The sequence below is a fragment of the Megalops cyprinoides genome, chromosome 8 (assembly GCF_013368585.1).
Source record: "Megalops cyprinoides isolate fMegCyp1 chromosome 8, fMegCyp1.pri, whole genome shotgun sequence".
NCBI lineage: Eukaryota > Metazoa > Chordata > Actinopteri > Elopiformes > Megalopidae > Megalops > Megalops cyprinoides.
This window is the reverse complement of record NC_050590.1, coordinates 3,473,225-3,488,528: the sequence shown is the minus strand read 5'-3', so window position 1 is coordinate 3,488,528 and position 15,304 is coordinate 3,473,225. Positions and strand designations below refer to the sequence as shown.

General features: G+C 44.4%; 1 protein-coding gene across 1 annotated transcript in view; it reads right to left on the bottom strand.

Moving 5' to 3' along the window:
• The window catches only part of LOC118782236 (zinc finger protein 710-like), a gene marked incomplete at its 5' end in the record, with an annotated part of 27,039 nt that extends 11,929 nt beyond the window's left edge, over positions 1-15,110 (bottom strand). The window contains one exon of the mRNA XM_036535541.1: positions 15,012-15,110. Coding sequence (XP_036391434.1) covers positions 15,012-15,110 — 99 coding nt within the window. The remainder of the gene's footprint in view (positions 1-15,011) is intronic.
• Positions 15,111-15,304: the final 194 nt, after the last annotated feature.

Here is a 15,304-nt window from a genome sequence, read left to right as displayed (position 1 = left end):
AGAGCGAGGAGGGAGAGGGAGGGAGACAGAGAGCGATGAGGAGAGAGAGAGAGAGAGAGAAAGAGAGAGACAGAGGGAGAGAGAGAGGGGGAAGGGAGTGAGTGAGAGAGAGAGAATGAGAGGGGGAGGAGAGATCAAGAGAGAGAAGGAAGGAGGGGGGGGGGCAGGGAGTGAGAGAGAGTGGAGAGAAAAACAGAGAGGGGGAAGGGAGAGAGAGAATGATATCCACCAGAGACTCAAAAACCACAGAATAGAAAGCCTCTGTCTACCACTCATTCTCTATAGATGTGCCTACAATGGGCCCACAAATATACACTGGACTCTGACAGAGAGTGGATAGGAAATAGGTACAGGCGAGCAGAGTCATGGATCTTGTTCAAGTTCATCTGATCGGTCATTACATGTTATGGCCACTGCGGAAGGAGAGCTCGATCAGTCACTAAGTTACATGCAGCAGAGGCACTGCAGAGAGCATTCTCCTTTTCTTTCACATCTGAAGATGTGCAGTTCTCCTGGTACCGAGGGCTGCAGGTTCAATCTCCAGACAAGTTTAAAAAGAATTTTAAAATGGTAGCTACTCGCTGCTTGTCTCCTCAGCACTCCGAGGGGAGATGGTGACCCGGGCTCGTGTCTCAGTAGCAGGCTGGTCCCGGCCAGGGCGTGAGCATGTGAGCCAGGGTTCATGCAGGAGAGACCAGGAACAAGCCTGACCCCCGGGCCCTCCGGGGTCTGGCACAGAGCAAAACGGCACGGAGAATGAGTGAAAGTCTGGAAACTTTCAGGTTCTGAAAACGTGCAATGCATCATGCTACTCTGAGATAAGACTACAGTGGAAGTACCTGCAGCCCCAAGGGCTCCCTAAGGGACAGAGTCTCAGTGCCTCCTGCTCTCAGTCTCTACTTCCCCTGCCTAAGGGACAGAGTCTCAGTGCCTCCTGCTCTCAGTCTCTACTTCCCCTGCCTAAGGGACAGAGTCTCAGTGCCTCCTGCTCTCAGTCTCTACTTCCCCTGCCTAAGGGACAGAGTCTCAGTGCCTCCTGCTCTCAGTCTCTACTTCCCCTGCCTAAGGGACAGAGTCTCAGTGCCTCCTGCTCTCAGTCTCTACTTCCCCTGCCTAAGGGACAGAGTCTCAGTGCCTCCTGCTCTCAGTCTCTACTTCCCCTGCCTAAGGGACAGAGTCTCAGTGCCTCCTGCTGTCAGTCTCCACTTCCCCTGCCTAAGGGACAGAGTCTCAGTGCCTCCTGCTCTCAGTCTCTACTTCCCCTGCCTAAGGGACAGAGTCTCAGTGCCTCCTGCTCTCAGTCTCTACTTCCCCTCCCTAAGGGACAGAGTCTCAGTGCCTCCTGCTGTCAGTCTCCACTTCCCCTGCCTAAGGGACAGAGTCTCAGTGCCTCCTGCTGTCAGTCTCCACTTCCCCTGCCTAAGGGACAGAGTCTCAGTGCCTCCTGCTGTCAGTCTCCACTTCCCCTGCCTAAGGGACAGAGTCTCAGTGCCTCCTGCTCTCAGTCTCTACTTCCCCTGCCTAAGGGACAGAGTCTCAGTGCCTCCTGCTCTCAGTCTCTACTTCCCCTGCCTAAGGGACAGAGTCTCAGTGCCTCCTGCTCTCAGTCTCTACTTCCCCTGCCTAAGGGACAGAGTCTCAGTGCCTCCTGCTCTCAGTCTCTACTTCCCCTGCCTAAGGGACAGAGTCTCAGTGCCTCCTGCTCTCAGTCTCCACTTTCCCTGCTTAATAAACAGAGTCTCAGTGCCTCCTGCTTTCAGTCCTCATTTCCTCCTAAGGGGCAGAGACAGCCATGCACACATGCACACTCTTCTGATAGAGTCACATGACCACACAGGAACAAGAGCATTGTGGGACTCCCTTTCTGTGACATCACAATCCTGAGCTCCTCTGCCAGCTGTGGTCAAAATCTAAAATAATAATGATGCTAGAGAGAACAGCTGCAATGAAGTGATGATTGATGTACTGTGGGTTGCTCTCATGATCCAACGGGACCTAGGATGTCAGTCTGTGAATCACTGCAAAAACTGTTAATTAAAACAACATAACTGCAGACAGCTTGCATTTGCCCAGTTAACATTCAGGCTAATTATCCATACATAACCATACAAATCCAAATCAGCAATCAAATAAAATTGCTCAATATATGATTTTTTTTGGTATCCTGACATCCATAGTCTTGCTGTTTTGCAGCTCATAGCACTGCCAACCTCCACAGGAATCACCATTTCTACATTCAGGCTATTTTGTGCAGTCAACAGTATAGCAATCACCCTTAAAGTGCATTAAGAGATTGCACGCATATATTCACCAGTGTTATCTGTGAAATCAGCTTGCTGGAGCTACTCATTAGTTGTGAATAACTGTCACATTCACTGTGCTGCTACCAGTGGTAAAGCCACTGAGCCACAAGACAACTACAAGTGGTAGTCATGATTTATAATTCTGCAATCTTCCAGTCCTTTAAAAGCATAACTACAGATAAACCCTCAAAGCTCATTAACACCAGTGATCTCCATAGCGCCCTCAAGTGGCAGTTAGCATGAGACTCATTTACAAAGACTCATAAACAATAAGGCCATAATCACGCATTCCTATAAATAGTCCTCACTTTCTCTATTTCTCCTCCATCTATGAATTTCAACCCCAACCACTTTTTTTTTCCTCTCTTAAGTTTCGTCTCATTCTTTTAAATCAAAATCCTTTGTCTCCCTCTTCTTTTGTACCTTCCTCCTGTTTCCATGGTTACTCCTCTCAGCTCTGTACACTATCTCTCCCTCCGTTCCCCTCTCCTCTCTCTCTCTGTCTCTCTCACTCCGTTCTTATCTTTCTCATTTCGCTTTCATCTCTGCCTTCTTTCCTCCTCCTTCATCCTACACCCTCCTCTCTCCTGCTTTTATCTAACCCCCACTTTCATCTCCCTCTCTCTCTCCCTTTCTCCCTCTCTCACCTCTGTCTCCCCTTCAAGACTGCCATTCCGTCATATTGTTGTTTTTTCGGGTTGTTACATTTGGATGGAAAGTTTCATCTGTTGCTCACTCGTCTCCCCTTTCTCCCTCTGATCCAGACTGCTTTGCCATTCAGGATGTTAATTTAGCACAGCAGTGCTGTAATGAACCCTTGCCCTGGTATTAAGTCTAATCTAACGCTGCACCATCCTCGGAGCGGAACGGAAAAATGATAGCGGCTGTACGATCGCACTACGAGATGCAGGAGCCGGTAACGTGTCTCCACACGATGAAGCGCCCAGCGACCGCTGCATGTCAGCCTGTGCAACAGGAACAAAGAGATTTTGGTGAGTGGCGTTTACACGGTGCCGTTGAGAGATAACGGCATTCACACTCAACACCACCCCTGCCTCAGGACATGACCCAGGACCTGACACCATGCAGTCATGCCCCCTGCCCAGGCAGCGGTGGCTCTCCAATCCCATGATCCTTTGCTACAACAGCTACCCCCCGCGCGCCCAGCCTACGGTCGCCTCGGTCAGGGCATGGTGGCGATGGGCACACCGCGCCTCGCTGGGAATCGGGGTGTCACCGTATTCAGTCGGGAGCAGCTTTCAGCCACAGCTGGGCCTGAAACGAGACCCCTCCTCTTTCCCCGTCCCTTAAAGTACCACAACTATTCAGGAAAGAGAATAAAAGGAAACCTGAATAGAGGAGAGAAGAAATGAGAAGAAATGGAGTCTGAAAGTGAGAGAGGGAGAGAGAAAGAGAGCGAGAGAGAGAGAGACAGAAAGAGAGGGAGAGGGAGAGAGAGAGAGAGAGAGAGAGGGAGAGAAAGTGAGAGAGGGAAAAAGAGAAAAAAAACAATGAAAGAAAACCAGGAGTGAAAAGCAGCCAGAGAAAAAGACATGAGAGAAAGAAGAAGAGCGAGAGGGGAGGGGGGTGGGGGGGGGGGGGGGAGGGAGAGACAGCAAAAGAGGGGGAGGAACTGAAAAGAGAACCCATTGAATGTTCTGAAAGCGAGACATGTTTCAGTGGAAATACATTTTGAGAATAAGAGAATGGAAGGCAGTGATTACACAATGGCTATCTTATGGAAACTTGTTTTGGAAAAAGGACACTTTAACGAGTTCTCATAGGATCTGGTCCAAGAGGCTGTCCATTGCAGGGACACAGAAAAAGTGTAGTTTGCGAGTTTAGTGTGTAACTAAAACACATCACAATACATCAAACCATTTTAAAAAGTATCCTCTTGTTCCCTGAACCTGTCTTTGCAAGAACACGGTTGCAAGGCCCCTGCTTATCAAACAAAGGACCGCTATCCCTCTCCAGAGTAAGAGCAGAATGAGTACGCAAGAGTTTCTCGGTGTCCATGCTACGTCAAGTTTATATTTAATGTTCACAGTCAAAGAAATACTTCATTACCAATCTGTATTCTCAACAGATGATGAATAATCACTCTAAAATAATATTTTAATAAAAGGTATAAATGATAATTTGTACTGTGATGCCTGCTCTGTGGTGTTCTGATGTACAGGTTCACAATTTACAGACCTTCACTGTCTCATAATGGCTCATTTGGAAACTTGATTGTTTCACTGATGTATTTACAACCAAGTGTTTCGATCGGAAAATACCCTTCACTGCAGACTCCTTGCAACACAATTCTAATGTCCCACGCCTCCCCCACAGAAAGGAACTAGTGCAGAGTTAGGAGTGACTGATGTCAGCAGGGGGATTCCTCTACTGAATTTTGATTGTAGATTGTCATTTGATGGGTGAAACTTTTCTGTTGTCTTCTAAAACAAATGCAAAACAGTTAGTCTATGTTACCACATACATCCAGTGTGCTCAGTCATTGCATGCCAGTTAGCATAGCAATACCTCTTCAAAAATCATCTTGGCAGAAACCAGAAGATTACTTTAAAACTACAGTTTTAAAAACAAGGCTAGACTTGTATGCAACTAAGGCTGTAGGTGTGGTGGAAACAACATGGGCTGGATGCTACAACATAATCAAAGTCAGGCTGTGTGGTTGACAAGTCACAAGTTATTTCATGCAAAACTAAACTCTGAACTCCAGCTTCAAGTGGAGCCCAAGATGCGGCCTGTCACAGAGGAAATGACTTGTGAATTAAAAAAAACACACACAGCCATGCAGTTCTGTCGGCGCAAGAGGATGTAGCTTTTTTCTTTGCCGTCCCGGGAGGGTGATATTTTTAGATATCGCCAACGACTCACTGCCTGCGACAAAACAAATCCAAAATCCCCTCAAAAAACAATTTCAATAGACTTTTTAAAAGGAAAAGAAAAAACAAAATCCAGTGGAAAACAATTTCAGCCCCAAAATCCATTTCACCAGGACATTTTTTTATACAGACTCCCCCATATTTCCTTTAATCCAGTCAACAGGTGAAGGGGCATGGCATTCACATTAATTACAAAAATTCTCCTTATTCTTCAGTCTCTGCTTTTCCAAACCAGAACACAGCCATCCAGCCTCTCTCTGCCCATGGACTGCATTAGGAGTAACTCCACAGTAAAGCGCTGTCGGTTCTAGCTCTACCCACCGAGACACATGATGTCACGGTCAGCGATCTGATATCGCGTATCAGCGATGGGATCTGGCTGCCTCTGTAATTGGAAAAGCTGACGTTCCCTCTCCATCTCTCTGTCCCAGGGACATCCCGCATGTGCCGGCAGGCAGTGATAACCACAGAGTTGAAGAGCGAGGGAGGAAGGAAAGAAAGAGAGAGCAGAGCGCACTGGCCATCTGAAGCCAGAGTACCAAACACAGAGGCCTCTTGGGCTCCCAAAGCCCAAGTTTGCCCATGAAAATTTCGCTTTCGGTAGGCGCGATTGCTGCAGGACAACAGCAGGGGGCAGTGAAAAAAGCGGCGTTGACTATAATGCAGTGTGACTTTTGGAAGTCTTGTCTCTGTTGCCTAGCAATGGTTCACAGGGAGAGGTTCTACACAACTTCCTTTCGACTTCAGTACCCCATGCAGCCGAAACAATCTCTTCCTCCCAAACACACCCCAGTTTCCCTGCAGATGAGTGGCACGCTGATTCGATCATCCTCTCTGACGATTCACCTCCCACCCACTGACTGTCCCCTTCTCTCCTGCCTCATGTACAGAGAAATCCTTTTTCTCCTCAGCAGAGGAATGAACTGCCTTTCCAAAATCTCTGCATCCTTCACCAGCTCCCTGTGTCTGATCAATACTCATCTATCCAGATGGTGATGTGGAAATCACTGCCTGCCAGCCAGGAACTTTCATAGAACTTAAAAACACACGTAGATCCACTTTAAAACACACTTACTTACCACAGTGGTGAGAAATAGGCCTTATAACTGAAAGGTTGCTGGTGTGTATCCCTGCTGACTACTGCTGCTCTTGGGAAAGGTAATTAACCTAACACTGCCTCACTAAATATCCAGCCATATAAACAGATAAAAATTGTAACCCACATAAGTCGCTCTGAAAATGAGCATCTTCTAAATGACAATAATGTAATGTGAATGTAGACAGCCTGGACAGAAGTGTACTGTGAACAATAATAATAACATGAGCCTTTCTGTAAGTGGCGCTAAGTGCTGTGTACTGAGGATGTCGAGTGAATTTGGAAGGCCCGGACTGCACTTTGTCATCATTCTGCCCATGCAGCACCCACTTAGCACAGCAACCCACATCGGAAAGTGAGACAAGCTCATCTACCAGCACTTACTCTGCCACCTCAGAGTGAACTCTAGGGGGCACCCTTGATTACCATGCTCTGCTGAAGTCCATGTGCACAGCGCTGAGCAACAATAACGTGGCGTATGAATGAGCGAAATCAAATGATTATCAATCTCAACTTGTTTTCCCACCACCTCCAACGTTATTTCCCTCAAGTAACGAGACTGGGAGAACGCTTCTAAACTCAGGCAAGAGTAAACTGGCAACACTAGTAGTGTTAAGATACTAGCAAATAAGAACAATGCAGTCTGGCATGAGCAGGTAGCCTATGACCTGCAGCTTGATTCAGATTCACTCCTTCCTCTTCATCCTCCAGCGGCTTCTCTAATTCTTTATTACCACCTGTTTGTGCATGTCCATTTCGGTGCAAAGTACAAGGTACAAAGATCACGTGCTGCAGATAACAAAAATCCATGTTTACGGACTTATTCTGCAATTACTAAAACATGTAATGTCCCAGTTATCTCAACAACAGAACACGAGCCCATCAACAGTCACACTTACTATACGCCCATTAAATGCCAGTCTCAAATCCTGCACGTGTGTGCTTATCTCAGTGGAATGTCCGTCTAATTTCTTGAATATTCAATGCTGAATGAACACAGAATTATAAGGCGGGCAAAGGCACAGGTATCCAGCCTAGTAAACCTGGTCAGTGTTGTCAAATGAGGTGGCATACGTGGGGCGGCAGTGTAGCATAGTGGTTAAGGAGCAGGACTCATAACCAAGTACCCTTGGGCAAGGTACTTAACCCACAATTGCCTCAGCAAATATCCAGCTGGATTGATGTAAGTTGCTCTGGATAAGAGCGTCTCCTAAATGCCTGTAATGTAATATTAAGGAGTGAACTGGAAACTATTCGACATGAGGACTTTACCCCGTTTGGAGAAGTTCCAACTCTTCACAACTCTCAAACTCCTCTCAGGGCAACAGCAGAGCGGTGGCTGGTCCACTGCTCCCTGCACTGCATCCCACAGATGTGGGGTCTGATTGATCTGTTTACTTCTCAGCGGGGATTAAGAAGATTGACAGCATTTTAAGAAAATTTCCATTAGCGGTACTAGAAAACACAGTTGGAAATAAGTCAAGAGTAGTTTTTTGCAATGAGGCTAGCAAAGAGTGTTCTTCACGCAGACTTGCTAATGCATGAGACGGGTACCCAAGATAGAGACCTCGGATCCTTCCAGACCAGACTGGACATAGTGATTCATACTATGACAAGCTAAAATGGACTGTTCCCACCACTATGGTCTTATGCTCTTTTTCGTGTTTTAATGATCAATTTAAGATGCTATGTGACCCCACCATGGTCGGGTATAGCTGGTCTGTGTCTGGTTATGGATGTTTGGGGTTTTCAAGTAATTAGCTACATCAATAACTGAGGTTTCCTTGACAATGTGAGAATGCACAGCACTGCTGTAAAGGACTCACACGCGTGAGTCATTCCATATCAAAAAAAATTCCCAGGTCAACCTCTTAGATTCCCCTGAAAAAAATTCACAGGTGCTCCTATACCAAACTTATGGAAAAATCCCAAATGTTAGGTCTGTATCTCTAATAGTTTTGAAACTACAGCCCTTTGAAATTTTAATTAATTTTATGCATTTTGCCAAACGAGCCTTTCGGTCCAACTTCTGACATTCATAGCTCCTTTGATATGGAATGTACAGCTTTGAAACTTCGTGACTAGGGCTGACTTTTTCTGTAGAATTCAAAAATGTAATCAGATCAGGTGTATCCTACGTACTTTTCCTTCTACAAGGCTCTGAAAATGGCTGAAAAAAATCAAAACGTAACAAAACGACACCCCCTTTGAGAGCTTCTCACTCAAACAGTATGCTAGATAAAGCACTCAGTTTTTTTTCCTGTCATCTATGACATATTAGGCCTTCTGTATGCAGTAACCATGTTTATTACAGTTATAGGAGTGTCAGAATAATTTTTTGAAATGTGCTCGATTTTCAAATTTCCTCAAAATTGCCTATTTTCATGTCCTCATTTGACCATGTGGGCAGTTAACTGTTATTTTCATATTTTTATCATGTATTCTCATATATCTGAAGATGATCTGACAAAATTTTGGTGTTGTTCTCTGGGCGATTTGATGTGGAATGACCCATAGGGGTGTGCAAAAATTATTATTTTTTCGATTAATAATTTTTAAAAATTTGTCCGATTCGATATCGATCAGTAAAATTTATGGATCGATCTTTTAGGCTAATATGCATTTTTTTCCGGTTTTCTAGGTTCATTTCTGCAGTGGTTAAACATAGCCAGAGAATTAAATAGACGGGCTCTGACATATCCTCACTGTCGTTTTAAAGGCAATTACTAGTCCCCTTCATTAGATGTCGCTCTCTCGTTTAACTTTTAATGTTTAACGACCTGCAAACGCATAGAGGAAAACCTGTTACATAATTTTTTTTTACTGTGATGCGACCTCTCAGTGTTCACCACAGCTAATGCAAGCTCCCTATTATCACCTTCCCACATGAAAGCTGATGTGTGGAACCACTTTGGATTCCGTAAGCTTGACACTGGCATTGCAAATAAAAGCAAAGCAATATGTAAGATTTGCAACTCTGAGGTGAGATACAGCGGTAACACAACAAACCTACGTAACCATTTAACAAGACATCACCCGGATGTGCTGGTGCTAAACCCACAACCAGACGGGCAGCGGATAATCGAGACGGCGTTTTCAAACAAAATTACTCACAACTCACGTCGTGCACATAATATCACCGAATCAACTGCGATTTTCATTTGCAAAGACATACGGTCCTATAGCGTTGTGGAAAACGAGGGATTCTGTAACACGCTCAACGTGCTGGAGCCACGCTATGCCATCCCAGGCCGCAAACAGATGAGTGAAGTCATAATCCCGCGGCTGTACGGGAAGCTAAAGAAAAGCGTTTCTCTGTCCCTACAATCAGCTGATAGGGCGGCTCTCACATGGGATTGGTGACTTCAAGGAGCCAAGACTCCTATATCACAATTACCTGTCTCTACACAGGTGATGACTGGGTTCCCGTGTCTAACATGCTGCAGACCAGGGCCACACATGCCAGCCACACATGCCAGCCACACAGGGGCAAACATATCCCAGTTGCTGTCAGAGGCCTTGGATGAATGGAACCTCACTGATAAGGATCCGGTCATTGTGACCAATAAGGCTGCGAACACGGTCCGTGCAGTGGAGATGATGGAGCTGCTCCATGTCGGGTGTTTCGCTCATACCCTCCTGAACCTGAAGCTTCCAGCCATCTCGCGCTCGCTCGGTCGGGTCAGGCGTATTGTCACGTTCTTTCAGAGTAGCACCAAGGCCAGTTATGTTTTGAAAGAGAAACGAGCGTTGCTGAAACTACCCTGCCACAAACTGAAAATGGACGTAGTGACCAGGTGGAACAGCCCGCTGGAGAGCAACAACCAGCTATCTCGGCACCGCAGCTTTCACCCGAGGCCCGCCGGAGCCAAAAGGATCTCTGCGCTCTCACAGAGGCAGACATAACAGCAGCAGAGGACACCGCTAAAGCTAAACGTCCAGCGAAATCAGCTACACTGGCGATGTCCAAGGAGAGCTCCCCTGCTTTATCTGTAATTGCCCCTTTGCACTCACAGCTGCTCGAGGAGATGCACCACTGCAACGGTGATTCCACCACTATTAAGGATCTCAAAGGTTCAGGTATGCTTACAAAAACAACTATCATCTATTAAAATTATCTTCTGAGTGACAGCAGATTAGGATACATTATGATTACAATGTGTATGTGTGTGTGTATGTGGTGTGTTGATGATGCTGTAAAATGATTCCAACGTGCTTGTCAAATCTTTGAAGACACGCAAACTTGAAGGAAAAGCTGTATGTTGCGTCTGCCCTGGACCCTTCCTTTTGCCTCTGTTGGTACACATTTTCCAGGTTGATCACTGAGACTGCCTCTCTGGAGCAAGTTAGGACACAGGATGTAAGTTATATATCATTTTAAAACTGAGTGTCAAAAACACATAAAAAAAAAATAATAATTTGATAAAATAATAATTTGAAACAGATATTCATACAGTATCAACTACAGAAAGTGCAGCACATACAGTTAATTAAAACATAATGGAGGACAAAAATGCATATAGTGTAGCTACCCATACTCACTACAGTAGAAATAGATAACACTATTGAATTCCATTGTGAGTAATTCATATTTTCCCTTCTGTCTAACCGTCAACAGCAAGGGTCTGATTGCCCTGGCAATGGGGGCAGTGCACCTGTACAGGAACAAAATTTCCCTGGTGATGACCCATCCCCGCCAAAGTGGTCAAAGGGATCTTGTGCATTGTTGGATCTGTTTGAGGCAGCCTATGCACCACTGGCTACAAGGCTGGGCAATAGTGCACATGAAGAAGTCAGCAAATACAGGGAAGTAGTGTCTGTACCTCTCTCAGGAAATCCACTTAATTGGTGGAGCATGCATGAGGGAGAGTACCCCCTTTTGTCCCGGCAGGCAAAACACTAACTTTGTGCTCCAGGGACAAGTGTCCCAGCTGAAAGGGTCTTCTCCACAGCTGGGGACATTGTAACTGCTCAGAGAAGTTGCCTTCTGCCAGAGCACGTGGACCAACTTCTCTTCTTGCAAAAAAAAATTACAAACTCTAATTTACGTTTTGGCACATATCCTTAAGTTAAAGTCCTTGTGAAACATGGCTTTTAGACTTGCCCATTTTTATTTTCAGCTATTCTTTTCAGTCAGAAGTATTTTTTGTGCTTTGAAAGAGACAGGTTGGTTTTGTTTTTAAGGAACTACACCCATGTGTTCCTCAAATAAAAAGATTTTGGTATACAAGCCTTTGGCCTTTTCTTTAGTGGTTTTCACAATTTGTTTCCAGTGACTCTGCATAAATGTAAATCTGTGTTACCTTTAGAGCTTTTTAAACATCTCTCCAAATATGGAAAGCTGCTACATAGTGTTTCAGATCTCATTCCTATCGAATCGATATTGAATCAAATCGGACTGAATCGAATCGTTAGCTTGTGAATTGTAATCGAATCGAATCGGGCCATCTGTGCCAATACCCAGCCTTAACAAAAAAGCTGCTTTAATTGCCGTATCTACCAATGCAAAAACATGCAGGTATGAAGGAGCTCTGTACAGTAGGGTCAGAAGAGTACGATTAATTACAGTACCCAGTAATTAAAAGTAAAAAAAGAAACAACTATCAAAGAAATTTTCTAAACTGTACCTGATGTTTTGTAATATTTCTTGCATTAAACCGAGATAATAAAAAAGTAAACACTTTTCTTTGCTGCACTTTTTGTTTGTGGAAGGAGTGTACCACAGTGTGCAAACGAAAATGGCTCATTCAAAGACATAGCAAGCTTGCCCTCTTCCTCTTTGCACCCATGACATTACATTACGTCATTTAGCAGACGCTCTTACCTTGAGCGACTTCCAAATAAGTGCATCACAATGCTGTGTGGTTACTGAAAAGTACTGTAGTGTGAAGAGTCTTTTTTTAAAATAGGAAATAGGCATAGAAAGGATAGACAGAGAGGAAAATAAAGAGATAGAGATAAAGCTTGAAGAAATTAGTTTTTTGCTTTCTCTTGAAGGCACCAGTCCGTTGTATGCATCTCAGCAGGAAGCTCATTCCACCAGTGTGGACCAGTACTGAGAAGAGTTGGGGCATCCAGATGGGGAAACATCAGCCATTCCTGGCCCAGGCCAAGGCATACCTGGAGTTAATGTAATTTTGTGACAGAAAACTGCTACCGTGCTGGGGTATATCTATTTCTGGGTCAGTGTAAACATGCACTAAAGCAGGGACCGACATCCACAATCCTGCAGGTCTGCGTGACATGCTGACAGGCCATTTTTTGCTCTACTCCAGCTCTTCATTGTTTGGTTCAGTATTAGAACCTCACCTCACCTGGTGTTTCAGGTGAGACTGTAATCACTTGCCAATCAAAAGGTGTCTCCACACCTGGGAGATGGCTTTACGTCCACTCCTGTTTCACACTGTTAACTATGGCTCACTTCGGGGATACACCTTCTGAAACAATCAGGCCACGATCTCCAGCAGGCAGAAACCACAGGCCCCAACAGTCTATACCAACAGTCTATACCATTAAATCATTTCTATGGCTTGTATTTCTTAAAAAGATGATTGGTGTTAGGAAATTGGACAGGCTAATTAAGATGACACAAACAGATGATACCATTTCAACAGATTCCCGTTTCTCTGCTTCTCTTCTTTGATATTAACAGCCTTAATCAACTGTTAAGAGTCAAAATTTCAACCCAAACTCCACATTTAAACTCTTAAAAGACTTGCTGAACATATTGTTCAATAACAGTTCTCTCTCTGGTGATGCCACTTGACACTACTGACCATAAAACTGACTCCATTTCGAATGAATATGAAAATGAAAAAGGACTCCTTTCATTAGGAAGCACGGCCCCTAGCTGCATTTTCAGCTATTAGCCCGTGGTTTGAATGAAGATATTTCCCAGCAACATGGTGCTCATCTCCATAGCTATGCAAACAACTGACAGCCAGTCACGTATCAGTGAATGCAGATGTAGCAGTGTTAGCTGAGAAATTAAAAGTAACTCAAATCTGACAAGAATAGATGCTTTCCTTGTAGCTCCACATGCAGCTGTTTCAGATCTCAGTGGGGAATCAAACTGCAGTGTGACACACATATATAATAATTTGTGCTGTTTTTCAGACTGGGAGAGGATGCCAAACAGGGGCTATTTTATAGTCCATCTCCGCACACAGGACACTAATTGACAAATGTGATCAATCTCGCCCAAGTACAAGTCTCAGAGAACATCTGATAATCAAATGATGTATGACTGGATTATGCAGAAAGACCACAAAGAACTGCCTACTGTTTCCTTATAACGTTTTAATGGATTTAAAAAAAAAAAAAAAACTATTTTTTGGTCAATTAGCCCACGGGCCTTATCACTGCCAGTCTGCCCTAAATTAGATTGTGGTTGAACGATTGCTGCACGTGCAGAAAAGCTACATTACCTTAAACACGCGCACACTTTCAATCGAAAGGCCGTTTCCCCCAAACACAGGTTTCCTGTGGGGTTTCTACGCTGGAGTGGGCTACAGGTACACCTTACCTGCTGCTGACTGCATGAATTAAGAGCTGAACTTTTAAATAACCTTCACAGGCTCGCAAAACATGCCATTTAGTTTTAATCGCGTGTAGCCCTGAAGTGGCATTTGGTTAAGATGCATCTGGAAAACTTCAAGGCAACTGTAGGAACACAGTGTGCTGATTGGCACTGCCAGTGCAGTAGTATGGTCAGAAATGGATGAGAAACTAGGAAAGTGAAAGATGCCTATAGACTGTGTTTTGTGAGATTTCCCCCCCAGTGATATTTTTTGCTGAATACGTTAACTGTCACTCAAGCGTGTAAACAAACGCGGAATCAGCGTCCAGTTCTGAGAATTTGGAAAGGCTTGAAACTCAAAATGACGGACCAAGCAGTACCGTATGGATACCAGGTCACCCAGACCAGTGTTTTTCTTCTTTTTGCAAGTTAGTTTTCAATAAACGTCGTCAGATATTCGACTCACCCAGAAACCAAATCTTGCTAAATGACTGCGTTGGGATGTATACGCGGTTGTTGCAGCGCTGTACGCACGGCAGGTCTCAGTTAAGGGTATCACAGGGGGGCTGGGGTGCAACGATTAAGATACTTGGTGAAGTGAATGTAAAGAAAACGGAACTCTTCCTCTTTGCAAATAACTGACCGTAAACACGAGAGAAAATATTAGCGCGGCGGCCTTTAACTGCCTGTTTGATTTTCGTAATCTTTTCAGTTTATACCCTGAAGCCCGAGTTTCATATGATGAACTTCGCACTCGTCCACCAAAATGGTAGTCAGAGAGCTATCCTACAACATTTTCAGTAAAACTGTATTCTTTCCTAATATTCCAATGCTGACCTTCTGTTTTCAATTATCCGTATTTACTTAATTGTAATTTTATAAATCTTAATTTATCTTAATTTGGTCCTAGTCCACTAGCGTGAGGGCAATGCCATATCTGCAAGCTACGCTTTTCACCCATTCCAATGTTACACTTGCACACCTAGCTTGGTAGCTATCAAGTGATTTTACAATTGAAATTGTTGCTGAAATCGTTTACCTTTTAAGTTAGCACACCAGCAGTTTCTCTACATATTTCACACCAAATACCTCGAAGTGAAATGTTCAGATAATTAGTTAAAGACAGCTACACATGTTACGGGAAAAATCTAGGTATAACTTAAAAACGTTAGGAAATAGCTTCCATCTGCAAAACATACCACGATGCTGGTTGTTTTCCTTTTATGAAGACACAAAACCGCGTGATGAACAGCTCCTGTGGTAGATTGTTTTTTTTTTTTTTTTTTTTTTTTTAATTTTTAAACCAATTTAAGAAGACACTGGGCATTCTGATTTTGTCTATGATTTTACCTAATCTGCACTACCACTGGGTTACTCGCTTCTCAGAGGTAGGTTACACACTGCTTATCTCAAGAGTGAGCTCGCTGGCTATTCTGTAACTTTTGCTCGATGCACGCAGGTTGCACGAGCGTCGGCTCCGGGAGCCAGTCAG